We start from the raw sequence: 24606 nt of genomic DNA, 5'->3' as shown, positions 1-24606 counted from the left end.
AAGTAAACATTGCTTAGTATGAAAGGAATGCCCTTTGTAAATTAACGTAAATTATAACGTTTTCGAAAAAAAAAATTGATTTCGCCCAGGATCGAACTGGGGACGTTCTGCGTGTTAAGCAGATGCCATAACCGACTAGACCACGAAACCTAATTTGTTGAAAAAGTTTCATTAAAAAATAGAATATATCTACAATTCTTAAGATTTACACATGAAATTGTGGAGATGAAGCTCTAAAATATCATTGCTCAGTTATATCGTGTAATTAGTGTATTATCACGTACGGTGTAAAGAGGATGACATGAAAATCGAGAAATAGTCATCAAACCTCTTATCCCGAAAATGACAATACGTCAGGAACATATACACCACTTAATGAAGGGTAATTGATTATATCCCAATAAAGTGAATCTTAGTTTATTCGAAGTTAGTTGTCGATTGTCGTTTGAATATCCCCTTTGAGTTTAACGACCACAAATGCAAGGTTGATTAAAATCTTTCAAGCATGACATGGACTTTAAGAAACTTACATAATTCACAGAAAAAGGTCTTGGTCGATATTACAATTTGGTTAGCACTTTCTCCATACGGTGACATGGCGTTATTTACAAGTTTTGAGAATATAATCGGCGAATATTATAGGTACTCTATACTACCGTTACATCAAAACTTACACAAGTTACTATTCACTCTTTTTCTAATATGCCTCGCTAGTTGGAAAGAGGGAAACAGATCTTGCAGATATAAATGGCAGAAATTTGTGTGCAACAAGCTAAATTCTCCTGAAACAAATTTCGTACCCATTCGCACCTCAGTGAATAAGAACTCTAAAATGATTGTTGAAAAGCAGATAAGCATTCATATTTCTTTAAAGTGTATTGTTTACAAAGAATACTAAGGGATTGAGTAGAATATTTTTCACGCACTAGAAGAAGGACCTGCCGAAAAGGAGACCTTCTCGAGAAACAAGCATTTTTGTCCTTAAACTTACAAAGAGAACAATTTTGTTACAAATCCTGCTCCAAAATAGTCTCAACGCGTTTATTATGACTGGATACCCTGACGTGGCCGCCTTCGATTTGGACTACACCATTTGGCCCTGCTATTGTGATACCCATTTGCACGGTCCCTTTAAGCCAGTTAAAAGTAGTAATGGCGAAGTTCTCACAATTATATGTAGAGATGGTTACGAGCTCACAATCTACAAAGATATCCCACGTATACTAGGTGATCTTAAAGATAATGGAGTTAAGTTAATGACCGCGTCACGAACGTGGGCACCTGAGATTGCCCAGGAAATACTGAAAATATTCAAGGTCAAGTATGCTGGTGTCGTAACCCCGTTGGCCAACCTGTTCGATGAATTTCAGTGGGGAGAAAGAAGTAAAATTGGCCATTTAAGGGACGGTTTGAAAGATCTTTATAATACCAGCGATTTAAAATCGAAAAAGATTTGTTTATTTGATGATGAAAGTAGAAACAAAGAAGTGGAGAAATACGGAGTGAAGTTTGTTTATGTAAGAGACCCAGAGAATGGACCATCTTGGAAACTTTATCAAGATTACCTGAGTGGAAAGGTTTGAAGGACTGCGCACTTAGTTCACAGAGCATCATCTGAGCATAAGAAGAAGTCATTACATTTATGGGAAGATGATACATCACTGTTAAAAATTATATATTTGTGATTTATCAAAATAGAAGCTCACTTTTAATTTAAAAACTTTAACCAATCCGCCTCAGCCTTTGTACTAATTTGTTCTTCCAAAAAGAGTTTTCATAACTTAACCATATATCTATGTATAAAAACCTGGTTCATTCACCACTTTTCACTACTAAGTTCAGACAAATATTTTCAAATTTCAGTGCAAGAAGCTCTTAACCATCTGCTTTTCTCCAATGATCTTCATACACGTTGTAATGCTACTGATAGCGTTTGAATTTTAAGTGTACGAAACATTATGTGACGAACATGAACCTTAACCCATTATTTTTAACAGAGTAGTTTAACTACGTTAACCAAAAAAAAAGAATAACTTTTTTTCGCAGGCAAATATGCATTTCTTATTCCAACACTATTGATTCCTGCCATAGATTGATGATTTTCCTAAAACTAGAATGTAGAACAAAAATACTCAAATGATATTCAAGATCAAAAAAGAATCTCCTGCGTTCAGCGGTCTTTCGAGCGAATAGTAGGATTTCAGCGCCTCGCTTGATAGACGATAGTTGGTTTTTATTCCAACAGTATACCAATTTACACCTCGTATACGTTCCAGTGTGAATGTACTCTTGCAGAAGGAAATGTTAAACGACAAATTCAGAATGTTCTGAATTTGAACTAAAGATCTATTAATTGAACTTGATGAGGAAGTTATATATATGAGGAAGTTATATATATGAGCAAATAATATGAGTCGTGACGACATCAAATGTATGAAATTACCAGAGCCATGATAATACTAGCCATAACTATATAATGATCCTATATGCGTGTGTTCATACCTCTATTATATAAGCATAAGAAAATTAATGTTCAATCTTCACCAATACTGCCTTTTAAATTCTAATTATGTGTTGGAATAAAAATCAACTATCATCTACTAACTAGTATTTACGTTACTAGTATATTATCATATACGGTGTTAGAAGATGACGCAAATGATGAGAAATAGTCATCGTTTTCAATGGAAGCTGAAACGCAAGGATTGATAATGTAATAGGATCAATGAATATTAACATATAAAACGATGATAATAATATTTATAGAATTGTGTAGAATTGCAGATTCCCTTTTATGGATTCCTAAATCCTGGAGGAGAACTTCTAGTATATCTACATACCTAATATTATAGCCTTAATCACAATGGAATCCCAACAATTACATCAAAATCCACATTCTCTACATTATGAACATCACCCATTTCATATTACTAATTATCCGCGGTTCATCGAATGTTAAATTACATATAAGTACTTTACTTTGCTCTCTAATCCCTCCATAAGAATCAGAAAAACAACAATAAGAGCCTTGTTGGCGCAATCGGTAGCGCGTATGACTCTTAATCATAAGGTTAGGGGTTCGAGCCCCCTACAGGGCTTTCTTTTTAACTTTTTGCGCGTTTGAGATATATCTAACTACGGCTTTTATGCCACACTTGCATGGATAATGATTTTAAAACATGCAGTTCGTTTTAAGTGAGCCCGAGTTTCCTCACTTCCATATTGACGATCGAAGAAAAGCGGTGAATTCTGGGGGCAGTTGTTGAGACTACATTGCTGATGAGGGCTGTATATTTTGTTACTGATAATTACTATGATTCTATTATTTGATGGGGTAGTACTATTGGGTAAATAGAAAATATTAGAACTTTTTCTCGGGAACCTATTTGTTAAATAAAACCCAACTAACTATCGTCTATCGACTGGTATTCATATCACTATTATATTATCACGTACGGTATAAGAAGATGTCATAGAGATTGAGAAATAGTCACCAAATATAATAGCACCTGAAATGCAAGAACTGATAACGTAATAAGAAAAAGAATGACAAAGTATAAAAGGAAGAAGATAAAGTAACATTATTATGTAGAGCTATCGATTCGCCTTTTGTAGATTCCTATTTTTTCTCGAGGAGAATTGCAGCATATTCGTTCTACGTAATATTGCAGCCTTTAACAACAATGGAATCCAACAACTGTCTCAAATTGTTCACCCATTCCCAATATACCAGTAACATACGCACTGATTAATAGAAGCCAATTAATTTCTATTCCAACAAATTTACTGAAGATTCCTTTGGATTCCAAACAATTTCGTAATTGCTCAAACAATTCATTAAATATTTACACAAAAGTACAAAATAAGGATACGGTTCTTGTTGTATCTCAAAATGAGATACGTCAGTATGACAATACGTCATCCTAAACGTTCATAAAACACATATGAAACAACCTTATAACAAAACGAACAACATGAGATAAAACCCGGCCTTCCCTAGCTGAACTACCCAAAAGTATAAATGCCTGAACAATTAGTTTAGATCCGAGATTCCGCGCTTCCACCACTTAGTATGATTCATATTTTATATAATATATAAGATAAGTAACATTCCGTGAATTAATCTGATAAACTGTTTTGACAACTGGTTACTTCCCTAAGACTGTTTATATTAGGATTGTCAAGACACTCCGGTATTACTCGAGCCCGTAATACAACAGTTCTCCATTGAAAAGTCGCCATCTTAGTATAGTGGTTAGTACACATCGTTGTGGCCGATGAAACCCTGGTTCGATTCTAGGAGATGGCATTTTCTTTTTTACCTGTCTTATTTTAGACAGGTTGACGTGATTGACTAAATGATTTGGCCAACTTGTTTATAAAAGGGTTCAAAGCCAAAGGAAGACGTGACCATTCTTAACAGTGCAACGAAAGACAGCCTCAATATAGAGTTAGACAAAATAATAATATAGTAATTTAACATAGTTTAATATAAAAATAAGTAAAAAAATAATAATACTAATAATAATAGTAATGATAATAGTAATAAAAGAAAATAAAGAAAAATTGCATTTCGTTAATAATAATAGTGTAGACTTATCATTTTTCCACTAATTCAAATCCTTCACATCTTATTATTATCTCCTTTTTTTTATATTTTTTTTATGTTTCTTATGCTTTTTCGCGGTTTGTTGCACTAAAGGGAATTATTTGTGTATATGACGAGTGATGATTGCATCTTCCTTTGTTTTCTTGATGTTTCTTTCGTATTCTTCGCTTAAAGAATTGACTAAAAGTTTTCTACGTTTATGTTTCTTGTATTTTTCTTCTACTACTCTTCTTGTTAATAAGTATTTTCCTTTTTAAACTTTGATTTAGGACGTGAATCTATTTATTTTTTCTTTCTACCCCCAGCTTGCCTTGGTAGACTTTTTTGGGCTGGCTTTAAAATTTGAAAAGAACATAATAAACTTTCATCAACACTCATCATTGCACCAGCGTTATCAAATTCACCACAATAATTCGGAGCACTGAAAAGTGTCACCAATTGTCTTTTACTAAAGAATTCATAACCATCTTCCACAACTTGATGGGCCCTGCAAATCAACTCCATATCTTGTTTCTGTAAAAATCTGTTCACTACATCAGGACCAAAAGTGAAAGAAACACCTCTATCATTTTCACTCCAACCTACGATATCTTTATCTGGATCTGACCACAATAAGTCACATAATAAGCCAACGTCGGGAATATCTGTTGGCCTCATCACCCTTCTGATCTGTTCCATACTATTCAAATCTGGTGAGAGACCACCATGCATACAGAAGATTTTCTCATCAATAATTGCAGCAATTGGTAAACAATTGAAACAATCCGTGAAAGTTTTCCAAAGTTTGATATTATAACGTCTCTTACATTCATCATAAAACCCGTAAATTCTATTAATGGAAGCACATTCATGGTTCCCTCTTAAAATGAAAAAGTTTTCTGGATACTTAATTTTGTAAGCCAGTAATAGACAAATAGTCTCTAAGGATTGTTTACCACGGTCGACATAATCACCCAAAAATAGATAATTAGATTCTGGCGGGAATCCACCGTACTCAAATAGACGTAGTAAATCATAGTATTGCCCATGAATGTCACCACATATCTAAAAAAAAAAAAAATAGAAAAAAATAAGTTAGTAAATGAATTTGTCACTAAATCTAGCTCATTCCGTTGACTTTAAGAGAACAATTACTGCTGTCAAAAACGCTTCATTTCTCCCAATGCCTTCTGCAAATCCACATTTCTTGGTTTTCGTCCGACCTTTCTCTCGGGCTCAAAAAAAAAAAAGATTCGTTTTCTTCATAACGAAAAAATGCCTTCTTTTTTTAGTGTGAGCAAGGGGGATTTTTCTGAATATGGGAGGCGCCGGCCGGATGATGATACAAAACATAAGGAAATCTTGGTAAAAAAATGCCTAATAAGATAGAAAAATGAAGAGCTAAACACACACATTATCTCGGCTATCTCGACATATGAGTAGGCTAACATCAGATGCTTGGTAAATTCTTTCAGTCAAACGGAAATAACTGCTGTAACTATCTTACTGCCGCAACAGGAGTAGAACACATAAAACACCTGAAGCTCTAGGCATTCTATCTCTTGACTGCGAAGTTCAACATTAACATACTTTAATTGGGGCTTCTAACTCTAGTAAAATGGGTTGCTTTATGAATATAGATCTGGCTTTCGAACATAAGTATCTGATTTCATTTTCTTCTAGATCAACTTGTTGACCAGGTTTAGATCCTCTTACTTCCAATAATCTATCGATGATATTATCAACGTCAACTGGTTGTGAGTCCATTTCTTTAATTTGAATGTATATTGTGGTAATCTGCTTTCCTCTCCCCAGTTACTCGTTCGTTCACCTCTTATTTTTTTTTTCAGTTGTGGTGTTAACTTGTGTTACGTTGTTTTTTTCTTCTTCTTTTCTACTTTTGATTTTTTTTTCCCTCTCTTGTTCCTTGAAACGAACGCTAAAAGAAAAAACAGCAAGAGCAAGAAAAAAAATGGGGGAAGAGCGAATAAGCAATGATTGTTATCTACATAAGGGGTAATTTGGCTAGTTTCTAACTGTCATCCCCATGCAGCCTGTCAAAGACTGATATATGCAGTCAAGAAATAAAAAACAAATTGCAATAAGCTCTCCACTATAGATGGCACAAAAACAGGTTAATAACAAGTAGTTATTACATTCCTCAACGAGATGAGCCAACAAGCAACCAATAGTGCACCTACTTGTCTAACTTTAATTGAGGTTGTGCTCACAAGAAATGTTTTGCCAGGTATCTACCTCAATTGAATAACAACCGCAAAAGCTTTAGTACTAAATTGTCTCTCACCTTGTCTTCAAGAAAAGGGGAAGGTAGATGAGAGAGAAGTCTTGCAATTTTTCTCAACCTTTCAACTCGAATGGAAATCAGGTTGTAAGGGAAGCAATGAAATGTCAGCAAACAGCCACTGACTGTAATTCTTTTGTTGGAGTAAAAATCAACTATCATCTACTAACTAGTATTTACGTTACTAGTATATTATCATATACGGTGTTAGAAGATGACGCAAATGATGAGAAATAGTCATCTAAATTAGTGGAAGCTGAAACGCAAGGATTGATAATGTAATAGGATCAATGAATATTAACATATAAAATGATGATAATAATATTTATAGAATTGTGTAGAATTGCAGATTCCCTTTTATGGATTCCTAAATCCTCGAGGAGAACTTCTAGTACTTTCTACATACCTAATATTATTGCCTTATTAAAAATGGAATCCCAACAATTATCTCAAAATTCACCCACTCTTCATCTTTGAAAAGATAATGTATGATTATGCTTTCACTCATATTTATACAGAAACTTGATGTTTTCTTTCGAGTATATACAAGGTGATTACATGTACGTTTGAAGTACAACTCTAGATTTTGTAGTGCCCTCTTGGGCTAGCGGTAAAGGTGCGCATTTTTTCACACCCTACAATGTTCTGTTCAAAAGATTTTGGTCAAACGCTGTAGAAGTGAAAGTTGGTGCGCATGTTTCGGCGTTCGAAACTTCTCCGCAGTGAAAGATAAATGATCTACTATGATGAATGACATTAGCGTGAACAATCTCTGATACAAAATCGAAAGATTTTAGGATTAGAAAAACTTATGTTGCCTTCCTTCTGAAATTTATTTTTTGTCACTATTGTTATGTAAAATGCCACCTCTGACAGTATGGAACGCAAACTTCTGTCTAGTGGATAACAGAATTTTTCTATGGCCAATTTATTCTTTTTTTTTTCCCTTTTCTTAATGTGCGTATCATTGCCGGGTTTGAAATTTCGAAATTAACTACTAAAAATTACCGCTTTAATGTATGGAATATGTGTATCTTGCTAGTTTTGCGTTGCCCTCGCGATATCCCTATACGCCCACAGTGCAAACACAGTAGAGCTTTGTGATAATACTCGCAAGGAATACAGTACATCAAAAACTTATTACACAGGCTTTCCAGTGCACTCACACCCACTTTACTGTTTTTTCTGCTTTTTTTCTGCTTTTTTTTCTTTTTCTTTTTTTCATCTTACTTACTTGAGCCTAGATAATAGAAGATAGTAAGTTTGGCAGAGCCCAGTCACAAATACAGATTAACCTCTAACAAAGTCCACATCGACACCGTTTCCAACTTGATATCATAAACTTTGGATATTGTATTAAAGTTACCAGTATCACTTTTAACAAATTTTTTTTTTTTTTTGGCTATGCTCATCGTTGCCTGAGTATTCTTTAGTCATTTCCAGTTTCTTCAATAACAAAAAACATTAGTACGCGTTTCTATAATTAGGTGAAAGCATAAAGTTTTTAAAAATGACCGTATTACAACCACCATCTAGTGTTTGTTATCCGCTCAACCTCCCTATTGTACCGAATCCCAATCTGGATGAAGCAACAAGGAAGAAGCTCACTTTGGAATGCAGAACTGGAGCTGCAGTAGAACTAGCCCGTTCAGGTGTTTTTGTCCATGGTGGGCTCACACTACCTTTAAATCTGACTATTATAAATTCATTACAACTGCAAAAGGAGCTAATTCTATATTTTGGTAAACAGAAGGATAGAAATGCTGATTTTAAAACATTAGCTGATTGGATAAGCCCTGAGATATTTTTCCTTGATTTAATTTCCAGAACATGGCAAAGAATAAATACTACAATAGATACTACATCAGAAAATGAGTTGAATAACGGCTTAAGCTTTAAAGAGAGATTGTTTCATTCGATGTGCTTCACAGAATCCAACATTTACATTTTCGGTGGGCTTATGGTGTCGCCTCACAACGGCTATGAGCTGATAGCAACAAACGAATTATGGAAATTAGATCTTAAAACAAAGTGCTGGTCTTTGATAAGTGAAAACCCTCAAATTACAAGACGTTTTAATCATAGTATGCACGTCCTAAATGAAAATAACGAAAATCAAGATACGAAGCTAATCATTGTAGGTGGGTTAGATAATATGGATATTCCTGTTAAAAAAATTGATATATTTAACCTACGTACAAGTTTATGGGAGTCAGAATCGAAATCGGACGAAAACCCAGCTTCAAAGGGGTCGTCAAAAATACTGGTTAATATTGATGGGATGCCAATTTCTTTATCTCACGATTCCAACTTCTCAGTTCTGATTGAAAATAATCAGGCAGAAATTCCGACATTGGCATTATATTACCCTCAACGCGAGGCAAACACGTCCAGAAGGGGAACCGACGATGGTAGTTTCTCTACTTACGCTCATGATCTAGACGACAAATCCAAACTACCAAAACATCACCATCACCATCATGGCGATCTTAAGTATTTTGAAAGCGATGATGCAGATGAAAACGCAGTAAAAACACTTATGTCGCCTATCGTAATTTTGCCACTACTTGGAAACTCTCAGGGCGCTAGGATGACATCAAACCCTACACAAAACAACAAAGAAAACTCTATTTTACAAGTACCTTTTCACTTGCAGTATCCCTCAGGTAATTACTTTAATTATAACATTGTTGTAATAGGATTTTATCCAGACCCCCAACCTTCCAATCTTCATTGTTTCATTTATAATATCGCTAGTGGAAAATGGATAAGAGTAAACATAGCATGTACTGAGTGCAGTATTAGTATGCATAGATTTTGGAAGCTTCTGATTTGGAAGTCTCATCATCAAGCTTTATTACTTGGTACCAGAACAGATGATTTTTGTTCACCTAGCGTTCAAAAATTCGATCACATTTTATCATTCTCTTTACCAATGTTAAACGGCTATAATAAATTAGTGAATACCAAACACACACGCACTAATAATGGCATCGCTAATAGTCATAACTTAAACGTAAATCTAAGTCTTTATGATCATCTTCCATACTCTAATTCATCAACGATTGAGCACACAAATCCATACACAGTAACTCAAGGATATTCCTTAGACGACTCAGGGATCCCCCGCTTGACTTCGACTGCGACCTCACAATTTGAGAACTATTCCAGATATATAACTGTACCATTAGAAATGGAATCAACTAGTTCTATATTTCCGCCATATGCTATGGTTTTAGGTAAAGATGCTCTAGAAATATTCGGCAAGACTTTATCTGATTTCGAATTTATCACTGCTGATGGTGATTCTATCGGTGTTCCAGTATATTTATTGAGAAAAAGATGGGGGAGATATTTTGATTCACTATTATCAAACGGCTATGCAAATACATCTTTCAATTATGAGTTTAATGGAGACACTTCTAATATCATAAGTTTTTCACCTCATACAGCCTCAAAAACTACCAAGTTTGGTAACTCTAGTCAATCATCCAACGGATCCCTAGAAAAATACTTTTCTAAAAACGGAAATAGTAAATCGAACAGTAATACAAGTCTTAAGAAACCACATAGCGTAGACTTTACTTCATCAACATCGTCACCCAAGCAGCGAGCCATCTCGCATAATAAACTATCTCCTTCAGAACCGATACTTTGTGCGGATGAGGAGGACAGTCGGTCAAACACGTTAAAACAACATGCAACTGGAGATACTGGCCTGAAAGAAACAGGCACCTCGAACAAAAGGCCGATATCCACCACTTGCTCTTCTACAGGTATGGTCTTTAGGGTTCCCTTTCAGGACATGAAAAATTCAAAGCTGGGGCTTTCAGAACAGTCTGGTCGCTCTACTCGAGCAAGCTCTGTTTCACCTCCTCCGGTATATAAAAAATCAACTAACGATGGTAATGATAGCAATTGTACACTTTCCAATACACCTTTAGTTTATAGGCGAGCTTCCACAGTGGGAACCACCACGAATAGTTCGGTAGATGACGGCTTTTCATCCATTCGGAGAGCCTCACACCCTCTTCAATCTTACATTATAGCCAAATCTTCACCCAGTAGTATATCAAAGGCTAGTCCCGCGGAAAAAGCTTTCTCACGTAGAAAATCATCCGCATTAAGGTTTATAGCAAGTCCAAATCAGTCGCGACAGACTTCATTTGCATCTACTGCCAGCACTGCCTCTGTTGTAAGTTCTACTTCAGGAAGAAGGCGCAACTCTAACCAAATTTCTCATTTAGGAAGCTCTGCAAGTTTACCAAACTCGCCTATCTTGCCTGTGTTGAATATCCCATTACCCCCACAAGAAAAGATCCCACTAGAACCACTACCGCCGGTGCCAAAAGCACCCTCAAGAAGAAGCAGTTCCTTGGCGGAGTACGTTCAATTTGGTAGGGATAGTCCAGTCGCGTCAAGAAGGTCTTCTCATTCCACCAGAAAATCGAGCTCCTCGGATGCAAGGCGTATCTCTAACTCTTCTTTGCTGAGGAATACTCTAGATTCGCAACTGCTAAGTAATAGTTATGGCAGTGACATTCCTTACGAAGCAAGTATTCAAGAATATGGCATGAACAATGGAAGAGATGAAGAGGAAGATGGGGACAATCAAGACTACGGCTGTATCTCACCTTCCAATATAAGGCCCATCTTTTCCACCATTAATGCAATCAATATAAACGGCAATTTCAAAGAAGGTGAATTTTTTTCTTCAAAATCATATATTAATAATGAAAAGAGTAGAAGACTTTCTTACATTTCAAACCCTGAAAGTGTAGAAAGTACAAATTCGAACAATAACGCCATAATCGAGTTAGAACCCTTATTAACCCCGAGATCATTGTATATGCCTTGGTCGACCGCCTCTGTAAGAGCATTTGCAGAGTTCTTTTACACCGCACAAATTAATGGCAAATGGCTATTAGCTCCTGTGACCCTGGACCTGCTTATCATGGCTAAAATATACGAAATTCCAATTTTATACGAACTGATTACAGAAGTGCTGTATAAGATAATCAGCAAAAAGGAAGAAGGTCTTTCAGTTACTTGCGAAGCACTACTAAATCTGTTCCAGCAAAAGGTTTCGAGATATTGCAATGAAAATGAGGGCAAAATAAGAAAGCAGTTGGATTCTAGCGAATCATATCAGGACACCTTAGAGATAAAACGTTCCCTAGCCAATATAGACAACGGATACGTTGATTCATATCTTTTGCGAAACACTTCAATGGCGCAATCAATACACTACACGGATGACAGTAATGGAGAAACCGAAATAGATATGCACCACACGGGAATTTCTAGCATAGGATCGCTTGCCAATAGGGCTGTTCCTACTGTTTTTGCCGGTGGTCCTAGAGACAGCCATAATTCGATTGGTTCAATTGCATTCCCCAGTAATTCGGGTGTTCAAAATATTCGCCGCTCTGTGTCCTTATTTAGCCCAGCGACGAAGAAGAAATCCAGCTTAAGTAGGGAAACAGATCCATTAGATACCTCCGATCAATTTACTGATGATGTTCCTGATAGTGGACCAGTCAGCCGGCAACAGAACTTTCCAAGAAGAAGTAGTAGTTTTACTGAAACAGTTCCCACAGAACCTACGAGATATAATTACCAAAATTTGGACTCTAGTAAGTCAAACAGAGCTTCGGACGATAAAGAGGAACAAAACGAACAAGCTACGCTCCAGGACATTTCGAACTTCGATAAATACAAGGTTGAAACGTTGCAAAAGAGAAACAGCAACGATGGGAAAGATTTAGACCGCACTAATGATCCATTGAAGAACAGAGGAACAGAAATACCTCAAAACTCATCCAATTTAGAGACAGACCCGTTTATTCGTGATAGTTTTGATAGTGATTCAGGTTCTTCCTTCCGCTCTGATTCTGATGACCTTGATTCACAGCTAGGTATTTTGCCTTTCACAAAAATGAATAAAAAATTACAGGAGCAGACATCTCAAGAATTTGATGATTCTATTGATCCTTTATATAAAATAGGATCCAGCACTCCAGGCTCTTCAAGATTACATGGATCATTTTCCAAATACATTAGACCTAATTCACAAAGAGAAGATGGTTCGGAATATGTTAATATATCTAGCCTGGAAAATATGGTCTCACCCAATGCACTACCACCTGTCGACTATGTCATGAAGTCTATTTATAGAACTTCTGTATTGGTTAATGACAGTAACTTGATGACGCGCACGAAGGAAGCAATCGAATTATCCAAAGTCTTGAAAAAGTTAAAAAAAAAGGTATTACAAGACATTTCACAAATGGATGACGAAATGAGAGAGACTGGAAAACCAATTTTTGCACGCGGATCTTCTTCTCCTACTCTAAGTAGGCAGCACTCTGATGTCGCGACACCGTTAAAACAGCAAGAAAATACAAGACCAGCTTTAAAATTTGCATCAAGTTCCCCGATCTCGGAGGGATTCAGGAAATCGTCCATCAAATTCTCACAGGCGCCTTCCACTCAGATCTCACCTAGGACTTCCGTTACAGATTTCACTGCATCTCAACAACGGAGACAACATATGAATAAAAGATTCAGTACTCAGACGACACATTCCACATCTGCTCTATTCATGAATCCTGCCTTTATGCCTTCTGCAGTGAATACTGGACGTAAGGAGAGTGAAGGGCATTGTGAGGATAGATCAGCGACTGCCAACAGAACAAATAGGAAAGAAGACGCAACTACAAATGATAACGATAATATTGCCCCATTTCCTTTTTTCGGTAAACGAAGATAAACATATTAGATAATATCCAGATAAAGCAAAAAAAAGCACAACTAAAACAAGGTATTATGACAAAACAGGTTTCAGTTATAGATATTTATAGACGTTATAACTTTGGTATAATAGAAGAATTTTAGAATTTTAGAATTTTTTTTTTTGAAAACCAATACTTAAGGAAGTATTGAACTTCACGGATGCCAAAATTTCCTCGTCAAATTAAAACAATTTTTTCATACCAAGTCATGCGTTACCAGAGCCAACCCAGGTGAGACTGGATGCTCCATAGATTCCAAGATTTACGTAAGAATTCAAAATACAGCCTCAGTTATTAATAGTTAAAGCACCGCTATAAAGGTGGTGAAAAAGGCCACGGCACAATCCACATCGACCCAGGAAAGCATCTTACACAAACTTTGTGAAAAACGCCCCGGATAACTAGAGTTATTTTAAAACACAGATGTTACACATGAACTATAACCTATCCTCATCGACTGTAATAGTTGATGGGGATTTTGAAATAAAAAAATGAAAAGATCAATGACAAAAAAACTACAGCGAAACGAAATAAACCTTCTTCAAATCGACAAGAACACTTCTATTTATATAGGTATGAAAAGGAAAAAGTGAAAAAAAAATTTCTCGACTGCTTACAAGGTGCCGTAGGATACGATTAATTCATCGCACGTACGCCAGTAGTACGGATACAAATACAGCTGCCTACTGTGAATTGAGTATGAACGAAGTTACATGCGCAAAAATTCTATTCTTGAAAATATACTATAATCATATTATTAAAATACACAATTATAAAAGACAAAGCCTCTATTAAAAAAAATAAATGACACCTTAATCAGCGAGCGTTTGATTTATATTATTCTCTCATCATATTTACAAAGCTTTCTTTGCGGCAGCTGCTGGAGAAACTTTGTTATCCCTGTTAAATCTTGGTCTTTGTGGAGGAGCTCTGTTCTTTCTGTCTTCTCTGGATCTAACTCTAACAATTCTGGCGTGAATAGCACAGGAGACACAGTAGTGCAACTTGTTGTAAGTCTTTGGCAAGGCGTATTCTGGGTAGACAGAAGCTTCGGACAAATCTCTGACGGCAGCAGCTTCAACAATGTTTCTAATAGCCATTCTCTTGATAGCCTTATCCTTTGGAATGGACTTGGAACAGTTAACACATCTCACTGGCTTGACGTGACCTCTACCCTTCTTGTTTCTACCGTTGGAAGCTCTCTTTTTTGGCATCTAAAAATTACATACAAATTCAGTAAATTGAAGTTAGTAAAGAGGAAATATCGAAAATACTGAATAAAACAAAGGATTAATAGAAACGTCTATGCCTTATTGCTTTAAAAAATTTTCTTGCCTCTACCATTTCAGCCATCAATGTCACCCATCTTTTGTGGATTATAGTGTCGGTATGAATATCAACTATTGACCAGCTATTGTTTTACAATTTACTACCGCCAATCCCGGACACACCATAATTTGCTTGAAACTATTGCAATTTTGTTGGTTGAAAAATTGGCTTTACGGCAACGTCATTCTTTATAATTCTTTCCTTCCACTTTGCTCCTTTATCACATTATTCGCTCTTATAACATACTTTTCCTGTTTGATTATGTGTATTTATCTTTCTTTTTGAAAGTAAATTGAGACACGCTTAAGAGCAAGAATTTAAGGTAAATATCACTATATAGATAATAAAACACTCTGTTATGTTACGATAGACGCCTAGCGTTATTTCCCGGTGCACGATCGAATGCTGTCAATACTATCTGAAATTTCATGCAAACTGCGAATGTGAGATGCCATCGCGCGAAAGATCTCAAAAAAACACAACACGATGAAAAGAACGCAATTCTTCTCAAAAGAAAATTTAGTAGGCCCCATAATAAGGTTGGGTGTAGAAGGTGTACGGAGGTAAATATGCAGCAGTCCTCTTATTATAATTTTGATCAACCCCAGAAGATGCCGAAAAGGCGCGGCTGTCAGTTTTAATTCTTGATTATCGAATGATAGAAGGTTCGATATTTACGCAAGGAGGGAGCGATGAAACAGATAACTGCCAACATTGTATTCCCGCATCTGATCGTCCACGGAATTAATATAAGAAAATACGCTATTAAACTTAGCAAGGAATAAATATTATATTCAAGCCATCTCCTTTACTCTTTTCTCTTGTTTTTCAGTGTTTTTTTTTTTTGGCGCCTGTCATACCCCTTTCTCCATTCCGGGAACGCAGGGAACAGTGAATTCACACTGCCAAACACCTATGAGGTTATTGTATACATATTATCCATAAACACCTCTGTGCTTGCAGCAAGTCAAGCCATTTCTCTGACGGAATTTCTTATAGCAGTTGTTGCTCCATGCGGATATACTTGTTCAAACGTGCATAGCCGCCCGGCGTTAATCACACATGGCCCAATTGGGTGCTGTTTTTTTACATTTACGGTTACGAGTGCGACGCTTCGGAAATGGAGCAAAAAATTTCAGCGGATAACCCACGGAAAGGTGGCTTTTACTGTTCCGAGGGCTTTTGCCCAAGTTGTTGCCCGGCGCGGTTCCTAGCGTGGCCATCCAAGATATATATAGATAGCTGAATGGGCGACTGAGAGCCATAGGTAGCATGGGCTGGCTTCGAGCAAGATGATGATTTTCTGTTTTGAATTTGTACAGTAGGCCTGCTAGACTTCATAAACTATCCAGGGACAAATAAAGCTTTACGATAACATAGACAGACAAGCATGTCTTTATACCCTTTACAAAGATTTGAATCAAATGACACGGTTTTCAGTTACACTTTGAATTCTAAGACTGAGCTGTTTAACGAAAGCCGCAATAACGACAAGCAACATTTTACCCTTCAACTCATACCAAATGCCAACGCCAATGCCAAGGAAATTGACAATAATAATGTAGAAATTATCAACGATCTAACAGGCAATACTATTGTCGACAATTGTGTAACTACAGCTACTTCATCAAATCAGTTGGAGAGAAGGCTTTCGATATCCGACTATCGTACCGAAAACGGTAACTACTACGAATACGAGTTTTTTGGTAGGAGGGAACTTAACGAACCATTATTTAATAACGACATCGTAGAAAATGATGATGACATCGATCTAAATAATGAAAGTGATGTATTGATGGTTAGCGACGACGAGTTGGAGGTAAATGAAAGATTTTCCTTTCTCAAGCAACAGCCTCTTGACGGGCTGAACAGGATTTCCAGTACTAATAACTTGAAAAATCTGGAGATACATGAATTTATAATAGATCCAACGGAAAACATTGACGATGAGCTTGAAGACTCTTTTACCACTGTGCCCCAATCTAAAAAAAAAGTTAGGGACTATTTCAAATTAAACATATTCGGCAGTAGTAGCAGTAGTAATAATAACAGTAATAGCCTTGGTTGTGAACCCATTCAGACCGAAAACTCTTCCTCGCAGAAAATGTTCAAAAATAGATTCTTCAGAAGTAGGAAAAGCACTCTAATCAAGTCTCTTCCTCTTGAGCAAGAAAATGAAGTGCTTATAAATTCAGGGTTTGATGTTTCCTCTAATGAAGAAAGTGATGAGAGTGACCACGCGATAATAAATCCGTTAAAGCTGGTGGGAAATAACAAGGATATCTCTACTCAAAGCATTGCTAAGACAACGAATCCATTTAAGTCTGGCAGTGATTTTAAGATGATTGAGCCAGTTTCAAAATTCAGCAATGATTCGAGAAAGGACTTATTGGCTGCCATATCAGAACCATCCTCTTCTCCTTCTCCTTCTGCACCATCACCTTCAGTACAATCTTCCTCTTCTTCTCATGGCTTAGTGGTGAGGAAGAAGACAGGAAGCATGCAGAAGACGCGCGGAAGGAAGCCCTCTTTAATTCCGGACGCTTCCAAGCAATTTGGTTGTGAATTTTGCGATAGAAGATTTAAAAGACAAGAGCATTTGAAGAGGCATGTCAGATCTTTACATATGTGCGAAAAACCATTTACATGCCATATCTGTAATAAGAACTTCAGCAGAAGCGATAATTTGAATCAGCACGTTAAAACTCACGCTTCCTTATGAAATTTTAAAGATACGGAAATTGCAAATTGAAAAAGTTTAATGACACTCACCAGTAATGATTTTGAAACGAAAAGGCACTTCTCAGGGTGAGACGAAGAAACGAAAAGTTTTCTAAGCACAGATACACTTCTCTCGCCGCCCTTTTAATAATTTAGAATAAAAATATTATAGATTTATAGATTATATTATGCTAAACTAAAAAGATCTACATCATATATTATTTTTAGCCTGTTAATGATATTAAGTTCATTGCAAGAGGATTGTAAATCACATGCATTTCAAATACAGAACTTATTTTAACATACACATATATGCGTGCATGTTGGCAAGGGTAAAAAGTTAGAGCTTTCTACCATATATCTGATTAACATCGTAGTCCGATGGAAATTACTTTGAATTTTACACTCATGGAAGTGCACTCCTTCTCTTCTCTTCATTTAGTTCAGCGACTGTTAAAGATCGCGATCTTTCATGGGTCCTTTGTTTTATAGCGCCATTTTCTTGTCCTTTATCACCATGGCAGCTGGTATTTCTAGCATGTTCATCATTACCAACATTAGTACTCATGGTAATACTTGCGTCCTTTCGTCCTCTTATTTTATTTGAAGGTATGGATCTCCTTCTGCCTGCATTAGTGGAACTTAGAGCATCTTTTAACAAGTCCCTTGAATAAAGAACTTTATCGAAATTTTTGTCCTTTCGATGATCGTTATTACCGTTAAATTCAACGATATCTGTTAAATTTGAGGTTTCCGTCGTAGCTTTCTTTTGGTCTAAACGCTTTGGTAATACTAATGGGCCAGGCTTACTAATGGGTTGGCTGCGGCTCAGTGCCTGATGCAGCGTCAAGTCATCCATATTTTGCGGCGTTATCGTCGTCTCACTGTCATGAACACTTCCATTGGAATACATGAAATTATTTGATCCCTTCTGCGGACTATTGGATAGTTCACTAAGTTTTGAAGAATTATGCCTTCTTCGATGACCTGCAGTCCCGACATTTAAAATTAGCTCATCTTCGTCGGAGGATGAAGATGAAGAAGATGAGACAGAAGGTGGTTCGAGGTTCAATGAACTTTTAACTTTCATGCGTCGACATGGTTGTATATCCAGAAACGGCCTTATTTGATCTTCGTTAGGTAAATCTCTTAATAATACTCCACTTCCATCTTCTGAATCAACACCAAACTCGAAAGGTAATGACTCCGTTTCTGAATATGCATTATTGTTGGAGCTATTCCGAGATTGGGTTCCAGATGTACAGGACGATGAAGTGGATGATAATTCAGAATCAGATTCTGAACCAGAACTGGTTACGGACGACTGGCTACTGCTATCATCATCATCTCCATTAAAATGACTGAAAAAGTTTCCTCTACGTACCTCGAAGGTTTTTGAATTATCCTTAGACTGTTTCATCCGTTGGTATAAGGATTTTATAGGAGAATTTTTGGAGCCTGACTTATCGCTGCTATTAATGTTTATTCTCGGAGGATCTTTTATGGCGGGTGTTTTGGTATTTTTCTTTACGGGAAACCTTCTCAAACGATCAGCGTTAGGGTTTTTTGCAGGTGATGGAATTTCTGAATCCTTTGGAACTCTTAGTTCAGTCAATTTCGTTGTTGAGATTTTTGAAAGGCTATTTGGTATTTTCGGTAAGTTTTGGTTGCGTGAATTCATTCGGCCAGTCCTTGAAGATGGTCTGCCGGAGTTGTATGACGTTAGATGAGATGAAGAATTTCTAAGAAGACTATTGTGACTCTTATCATACCGACCTGTTGCACAAAACGATGACTTTTGTTGTGGCAAAACGGGGCGAATTGGACTTGGTTGGTTGGTGACTCCACTAAAGACTGGTGATCGTCCAAGCCTTGTTGAAGACGGTGCAGAAGGAAGGTTTGGTACAGACGAAACCGAATCTCCCGCTTCTGGAGAACTCATTCCCATTCTAGCCATCGCAAAATTATCTATGTAGAAGCTGTCCAAGGATGCAAATGAGGAATTGATAGGTAAATTAACCATATTTCCGGCCTCGTGTTTATCATCGAATTTGTTTAATTCTCGTTCTAGTTCTCTTTTCGTTAAATGTCCATCGTTATCATCACCACTATAATGATCATCGTCGTTGATATTAATATTAGTGTCGCTATCAGTGTTCAAACATCCATCATTAGCACTTAATTCCTTAATATTCGATAACACTGAACCTTCGCTGACAATAACATTGGCATCCCCTCTGCCCCTAGTGGTTTCCGTTGGATGAAGGTAGTTTTTATTAGAGAGATCTGACGGATCCTTTAGCGGGATACTTTTTAGTACGGACTCTTTGATTTTTTTCCCGACACCGGAGACAGCGTTTTTCAATTCGTGCTTTGAAATAGAAATGGGTTCAAATTGATCAGTTTGGTTACATTGGAAACGTAATTTTTGCTCAAGGACAGAAGATAGTAACTTTTCATCGTTCTCCGGTACGTGGTCAAAATCCCATGAAACAAAAGGATGTTTTTTAATGGCAGGTATAGTCATTCTTTTTTGGGGATTTTTTTCTAACAATTTCAATAAAAGGTCCTTTGCCATTTCGTATTCCTCCTCACAAGATACTTTAGATACTTTGTTGGACTGTATTTCTTTAAATGTTGGAAATTTTAACGGGTCGTTTACAATTTTTTCAAATAATTTGAGCTCAAAATCAGAAAAAAAAGGCAGCATTCCAAAAAGAAGACAGTACAAGGTCACACCCACAGCCCAAATATCTATCATGAATGAGATGCAAGAACCACGAAATAAATTTTCCTTTGTTAAGTTATACCTGGTGAATGCATCTTCACCCAAGCACATTTCGGGAGCAAAAAATGCAGGCGTGCCCACTGTTTTGGCTAATTCTAACTCGTCTAAGGATTCGCTACTATCGGAACTATTCGTGCTGCTAGCAGCTAAAGAAACACCAAAATCGGAAATCTTAACAGTGCCATCTCCTGATATTAATAAGTTGGCAGGCTTAATATCTCGGTGAATGATTCCTTGGTAATGGAGATATTCTAAGCCGAGCACAACGCCTCTTAAAATCTCTCGCGTTTCTTGAAAACTTAGTAAAGAGGGACCCTTAGCATCTGATTCCATACAATCCGGTGGACACCATTTTACCTCGCCTCGAGAACAATACTCTAGAACTAAATAAATTTTTCTTGATTTTAAATCATCCAGAACTTCTATCAGTTGTACGACATGTTTGTGATGGCATTTTTTCATAATGGCAATTTCTCGTTTTATTTTATCATTTTCGGATATTTTACTTGATTTGATAAACGTGAAAAACTTCCTCTGTTTCTTTTCATGTCTATCCACTATTTTAATCGCTACTAATTGCTTACTCAATATATCTCTTGCTAATTTTACTTTTCCATGTTGTCCATGGCCTAATTCTTTGATGATCTCATAAGTGTTTAAAACTTTCCTCTTTGACACCGGGTCGTATGTTAGAGATATTCGATTAGTTTCCTTAACTTTATTCTTAGAACTCCCGCTCGAACAAAATGATGAAGTCGTTGTCGGGGTCTTAGCTAGTGAACTACTTATATGCTGTTGGTGCTGTGGATGGTTTAACTGCCTTACTCTTTGCCGCTCTAATAGCATGTTGAGGGAATCTACCGATGAAGACGCTATTGATGCATTATCTCTTGCACCTTCGGCCATGCCCGCCAAATTGGTAGCGCTACTCTTAGTCGGGCTTCGGAGTGATACACTGCTACTGGTGCCTGATTTTTCTAATTCTATTTGTAAGTTTGAAGGTACATTGACCTCTTCGACGTTAACTTTTTTATCACTCCTATCCATGTTCAAAACTCCTTATTAATATGCTTCTTTTCGTTTTATCTTAATCTATAATTACAAATTCTTACTGACAAAAAATCCAAATAAAAAAAAAGGAAACCGGTACTGTCTTAAAACATCAATTACTTTCCAAAGTAAATCTTCAGGTCACAAGGTATACTTCACTTAATGCCGCCTGATATAATCACAATGCAAAAATAAGGACAACCAAACGTGTTAACGAAGTGCTTTTAAAATTGTGACTGGATAAATGAAAAATGTCAACTCCTTAAATAAAGAATATGTAGTCAGTTCAGAAGTGAGATTTAGTTTGATCAAAATTCGTTACCTAAACTTTTTCCATATGCTAGTATGTTGCCACCTGCAGAAATAAATATAAGACTTTTTCTAAACAAAATGACTAGTCTTTAAGCGTCAATTGACTCCCTTTCCAAAAAAAAGAGTAATACGTTAGCTTTCTACGCTCAGTGATGAATATGAAGGGAACGAAGGAACAAGCCGCTGTTAATTTGAAGTCGTTCAACGATGATTATTTAACTTGATGAAGCACCATTTGCCTGCTCTCAACAGCTTGTCAGAAATACAAACATCACTCACACTTTCTGCCTTCCCTGGAAAGAAAGAAAAAAATTAGCTACAATTTAGTCGCTTGATACGTGTTGATTTTATTTTGTGATCTTTAGAATGTGATGAGCATTTAGCTTTTGGTTACGAACCATGAATAGATAATCCATGGTGAGTTTTATATACTATATAATCAATAGTTCATGGGTATTAGGCCATAGGAAGAGGAACGGTCCAACCGTTGCGTCCTTATTTTGGAACGGAGGGGAACACGTGTTTTCGAAGCAGTTCTTCAGGATCCGTATTAGAGTAATTCTCTTGCTCCTTGAGGTATCGTTCGCGATTTACTTGTTCTGTTCTTTTTCTTAGGAGTCTGCTTTCAAACATGATTTTTGCTAGTTCGTATTTTCTGTTTTTCCTTTGCAGTTCTGTAACTTTGTCAAGTATTTTGCTGTACTGTTTCTTTGTTTCTGACAAGATTTCTGCATCGTTCTTAGCCTGTGGAGATGTATCAGTAGAGTCGGTTGTAGTTGGATCAGGGTCTTTAGAGTTATTTGTCTCCTTTTCTTTCTTGGAGAATATTTTAGTAACCCAACCATCCCAGGACCCTAATTGGGTTTGAGCTGATGTCAGACTATCCATTTTCCCCTTTACTAGTTTTAATTGAGCCACGGCTTCATTATACTCTGTACTATAGAGGGGAATGACAAATTGTGGATTATCTTGTAAATGTATTTCGCATGTATATAGCCAATCTGGACCAGATGCGTTGTAAAGGACGGTAGTGGATGGTTTGCTACAGATCGCACATGGTTGCATGTCCTTTAGAGCGACCTTTCTGGCAACGTACTCATTTATCATTGTATATATACTATATCGTGGCACTTCTGGTGTGCCTTATTCCCACTATATTGTTAATTTATGGCGATTTAGTCATGTTCTGCTTAGGACTATAAAAAAAAAAAAGAAAAAAAAAGGTAGAGTTTATTCTGGAGGGACTAATAATCATAAAGGCAATGGTGCCTAAACCTCTCACACGTTAATGTCGTGAAAGCCAAAATTCTTGTTTTTAATAGCTTATATACCAGTGCCCTTCATTTATATTTAACTTTTAAATATTAAGTCTATAAACGCTTTAGGATATAAGAAAATAAACTTTTTGTATCTACAGTCTCCTTTGAGCTCTATCCCAGGCAGAACGAGTCTTCTTGGCCCCACGTCTCGAAGTGCTATCTTCCAGCTTCCTCTTTGAGCTGAATATACCAAAATCTTCACCACCGATAACGTTCATCCTTGCATTTCTTTCTCGTTGCTTTTGCTTCCTTTTTTCAGCTTTATTTGTAATATTCAATCTGGTAAAATTATCTTCTTCGAATGAAGTGACTCTACGTTCCTTCTCTGTGTCTCTCAAAGATTTGATACCGCCTCTTCCATGGTTCACAATGTCAGCACCAATAGATGCACTCCAGTCCGGTTGGTCCGATGACTCTCTAATATATTCTTCCATGGCTTGCATACGCGATTTGTTACTACGATCTTTGTGTTCTCTGGCATCGAATCTATCTTCAAAATGCGTTTGTTGCGGTGGTAGAACAGCCGTAATCTTTGGTGGTTTATACACGCCAGTCTCATTGTCATCGTTTTCTTCCCCGTTTTCTTGCTTAGCCGTTTCCTCCACCCTGTATGCTGATGATTTTTTATTTGTGTTGATAATTCCAGAGGTATTTGGCCTGTATGCTATTTCATCCTCACTAGACTCATCATCTTCGCTATCGTCGTTGCCGCTATGATTCACTAAGGTAGATTTTTCCAGTGCACGCTTCTCAGCGTCTTTATATTCCTTTTCCATTTTCACATATGCTCTAGTCAGCTTGTCCAATTGGTAAGCCAACTTTTTTTCTAGTGGTTTAACACCACGCTCTAATACCACACGGTGTTGAATAGAGCGTTCACGTGCATCCATAGCAGAAGGATCTTTGCACTCGTCGTCTAGCCTATTGCCTATAAGCATCAATAGAGAATTTATGTACCCTAGCATGCTCCCATTTTTTAAGGATAGCAGCGATACTTTCTCAGCAGGCTTCTTAGCGTCGTAAAATAGATGCTCATGTAGTTGGTTACTTTCAGGAATCTCATCGGTCGCAGAATTACTATAAATCCCAGACAACCTCTCCAAGGATTCTGATGTCGCAGTGAGCGAGCCGTTGATATCTTTTAATAATGCATTAAGTTCAGACATTCTTGGATTTGTGTGTTAGTTGACAATTTTAATTTCTTCATCTCTTTTGACACTTTAGAATGGTATAGCTCATCGGTTTCTTTTCTTCAACCTTGCAGGAAAGGCGTAAAAAATTTTATGTCGTCGGCAACGGTTCTAGTAACAATCCGATGAAAAATTTTCCGGACAGCGATGAGATGCACTTTTAAGACAATTGAATGGATTAGGTATCAGTTAGAGAAGAACTTGGTTTTCGTA

At 36.8% G+C, this 24606-nt stretch overlaps 9 protein-coding genes and 5 non-coding genes across 14 annotated transcripts, besides 5 other annotated features; 7 read left to right on the top strand and 7 right to left on the bottom strand.

Moving 5' to 3' along the window:
• Window positions 1-76: 76 nt before the first annotated feature.
• Window positions 77-150, bottom strand: YNCE0023W. The gene has a single exon. It is a non-coding gene; the product is annotated as a tRNA-Val (tRNA).
• Window positions 151-505: 355 nt separating this feature from the next.
• YER135C (uncharacterized protein) lies at window positions 506-898 on the top strand (the record flags this gene model as incomplete). Its single annotated transcript, NM_001348826.1, has 1 exon — window positions 506-898. The coding sequence occupies one exon, from the start codon at window positions 506-508 to the stop codon at window positions 896-898; it is 393 nt and encodes a 130-aa protein (NP_001335768.1).
• Window positions 899-1046: 148 nt separating this feature from the next.
• Window positions 1047-1583, top strand: YER134C (Mg-dependent acid phosphatase; the record flags this gene model as incomplete). The annotated part of the gene is made up of 1 exon (NM_001179024.1): window positions 1047-1583. One exon carries the CDS (start codon window positions 1047-1049, stop codon window positions 1581-1583), a length of 537 nt encoding a protein of 178 aa, NP_011060.1.
• A 661-nt stretch (window positions 1584-2244) lies between these two features.
• Window positions 2245-2571: a long terminal repeat (Ty4 LTR).
• Window position 2572: 1 nt separating this feature from the next.
• Window positions 2573-2904: a long terminal repeat (Ty1 LTR).
• A 121-nt stretch (window positions 2905-3025) lies between these two features.
• YNCE0022C lies at window positions 3026-3098 on the top strand. The gene has a single exon. It is a non-coding gene; the product is annotated as a tRNA-Lys (tRNA).
• Window positions 3099-3402: 304 nt separating this feature from the next.
• Window positions 3403-3722: a long terminal repeat (Ty1 LTR).
• A 156-nt stretch (window positions 3723-3878) lies between these two features.
• Window positions 3879-4219: a long terminal repeat (Ty3 LTR).
• Window positions 4220-4237: 18 nt separating this feature from the next.
• On the top strand, window positions 4238-4309 carry YNCE0021C. Its single transcript has one exon. It is a non-coding gene; the product is annotated as a tRNA-His (tRNA).
• Window positions 4310-4891: 582 nt separating this feature from the next.
• Window positions 4892-6355, bottom strand: GLC7 (type 1 serine/threonine-protein phosphatase catalytic subunit GLC7; the record flags this gene model as incomplete). Its single annotated transcript, NM_001179023.3, has 2 exons — window positions 4892-5653; window positions 6179-6355. The coding sequence occupies 2 exons, from the start codon at window positions 6353-6355 to the stop codon at window positions 4892-4894; spliced, it is 939 nt and encodes a 312-aa protein (NP_011059.3).
• A 672-nt stretch (window positions 6356-7027) lies between these two features.
• Window positions 7028-7360: a long terminal repeat (Ty1 LTR).
• Window positions 7361-7629: 269 nt separating this feature from the next.
• On the top strand, window positions 7630-7721 carry SNR52. The gene has a single exon (NR_132170.1). It is a non-coding gene; the product is annotated as an SNR52 (small nucleolar RNA).
• Window positions 7722-8400: 679 nt separating this feature from the next.
• PMD1 (Pmd1p) lies at window positions 8401-13662 on the top strand (the record flags this gene model as incomplete). Its single annotated transcript, NM_001179022.3, has 1 exon — window positions 8401-13662. The coding sequence occupies one exon, from the start codon at window positions 8401-8403 to the stop codon at window positions 13660-13662; it is 5262 nt and encodes a 1753-aa protein (NP_011058.3).
• Window positions 13663-13966: 304 nt separating this feature from the next.
• SNR4 lies at window positions 13967-14152 on the bottom strand. The gene has a single exon (NR_132169.1). It is a non-coding gene; the product is annotated as an SNR4 (small nucleolar RNA).
• A 386-nt stretch (window positions 14153-14538) lies between these two features.
• On the bottom strand, window positions 14539-14898 carry RPS26B (40S ribosomal protein eS26 RPS26B; the record flags this gene model as incomplete). Its single annotated transcript, NM_001179021.1, has 1 exon — window positions 14539-14898. One exon carries the CDS (start codon window positions 14896-14898, stop codon window positions 14539-14541), a length of 360 nt encoding a protein of 119 aa, NP_011057.1.
• Window positions 14899-16403: 1505 nt separating this feature from the next.
• COM2 (Com2p) lies at window positions 16404-17735 on the top strand (the record flags this gene model as incomplete). The annotated part of the gene is made up of 1 exon (NM_001179020.1): window positions 16404-17735. The coding sequence occupies one exon, from the start codon at window positions 16404-16406 to the stop codon at window positions 17733-17735; it is 1332 nt and encodes a 443-aa protein (NP_011056.1).
• Window positions 17736-18140: 405 nt separating this feature from the next.
• On the bottom strand, window positions 18141-21569 carry SAK1 (serine/threonine protein kinase SAK1; the record flags this gene model as incomplete). Its single annotated transcript, NM_001179019.3, has 1 exon — window positions 18141-21569. One exon carries the CDS (start codon window positions 21567-21569, stop codon window positions 18141-18143), a length of 3429 nt encoding a protein of 1142 aa, NP_011055.3.
• An 810-nt stretch (window positions 21570-22379) lies between these two features.
• VFA1 (Vfa1p) lies at window positions 22380-22991 on the bottom strand (the record flags this gene model as incomplete). The annotated part of the gene is made up of 1 exon (NM_001179018.3): window positions 22380-22991. One exon carries the CDS (start codon window positions 22989-22991, stop codon window positions 22380-22382), a length of 612 nt encoding a protein of 203 aa, NP_011054.3.
• A 304-nt stretch (window positions 22992-23295) lies between these two features.
• Window positions 23296-24369, bottom strand: LCP5 (small subunit rRNA maturation protein LCP5; the record flags this gene model as incomplete). Its single annotated transcript, NM_001179017.1, has 1 exon — window positions 23296-24369. The coding sequence occupies one exon, from the start codon at window positions 24367-24369 to the stop codon at window positions 23296-23298; it is 1074 nt and encodes a 357-aa protein (NP_011053.1).
• Window positions 24370-24606: the final 237 nt, after the last annotated feature.

This window comes from Saccharomyces cerevisiae, chromosome V (assembly GCF_000146045.2).
Source record: "Saccharomyces cerevisiae S288C chromosome V, complete sequence".
Taxonomy (NCBI): domain Eukaryota; kingdom Fungi; phylum Ascomycota; class Saccharomycetes; order Saccharomycetales; family Saccharomycetaceae; genus Saccharomyces; species Saccharomyces cerevisiae.
This window is presented reverse-complemented; position numbering and strand designations above follow the sequence as displayed.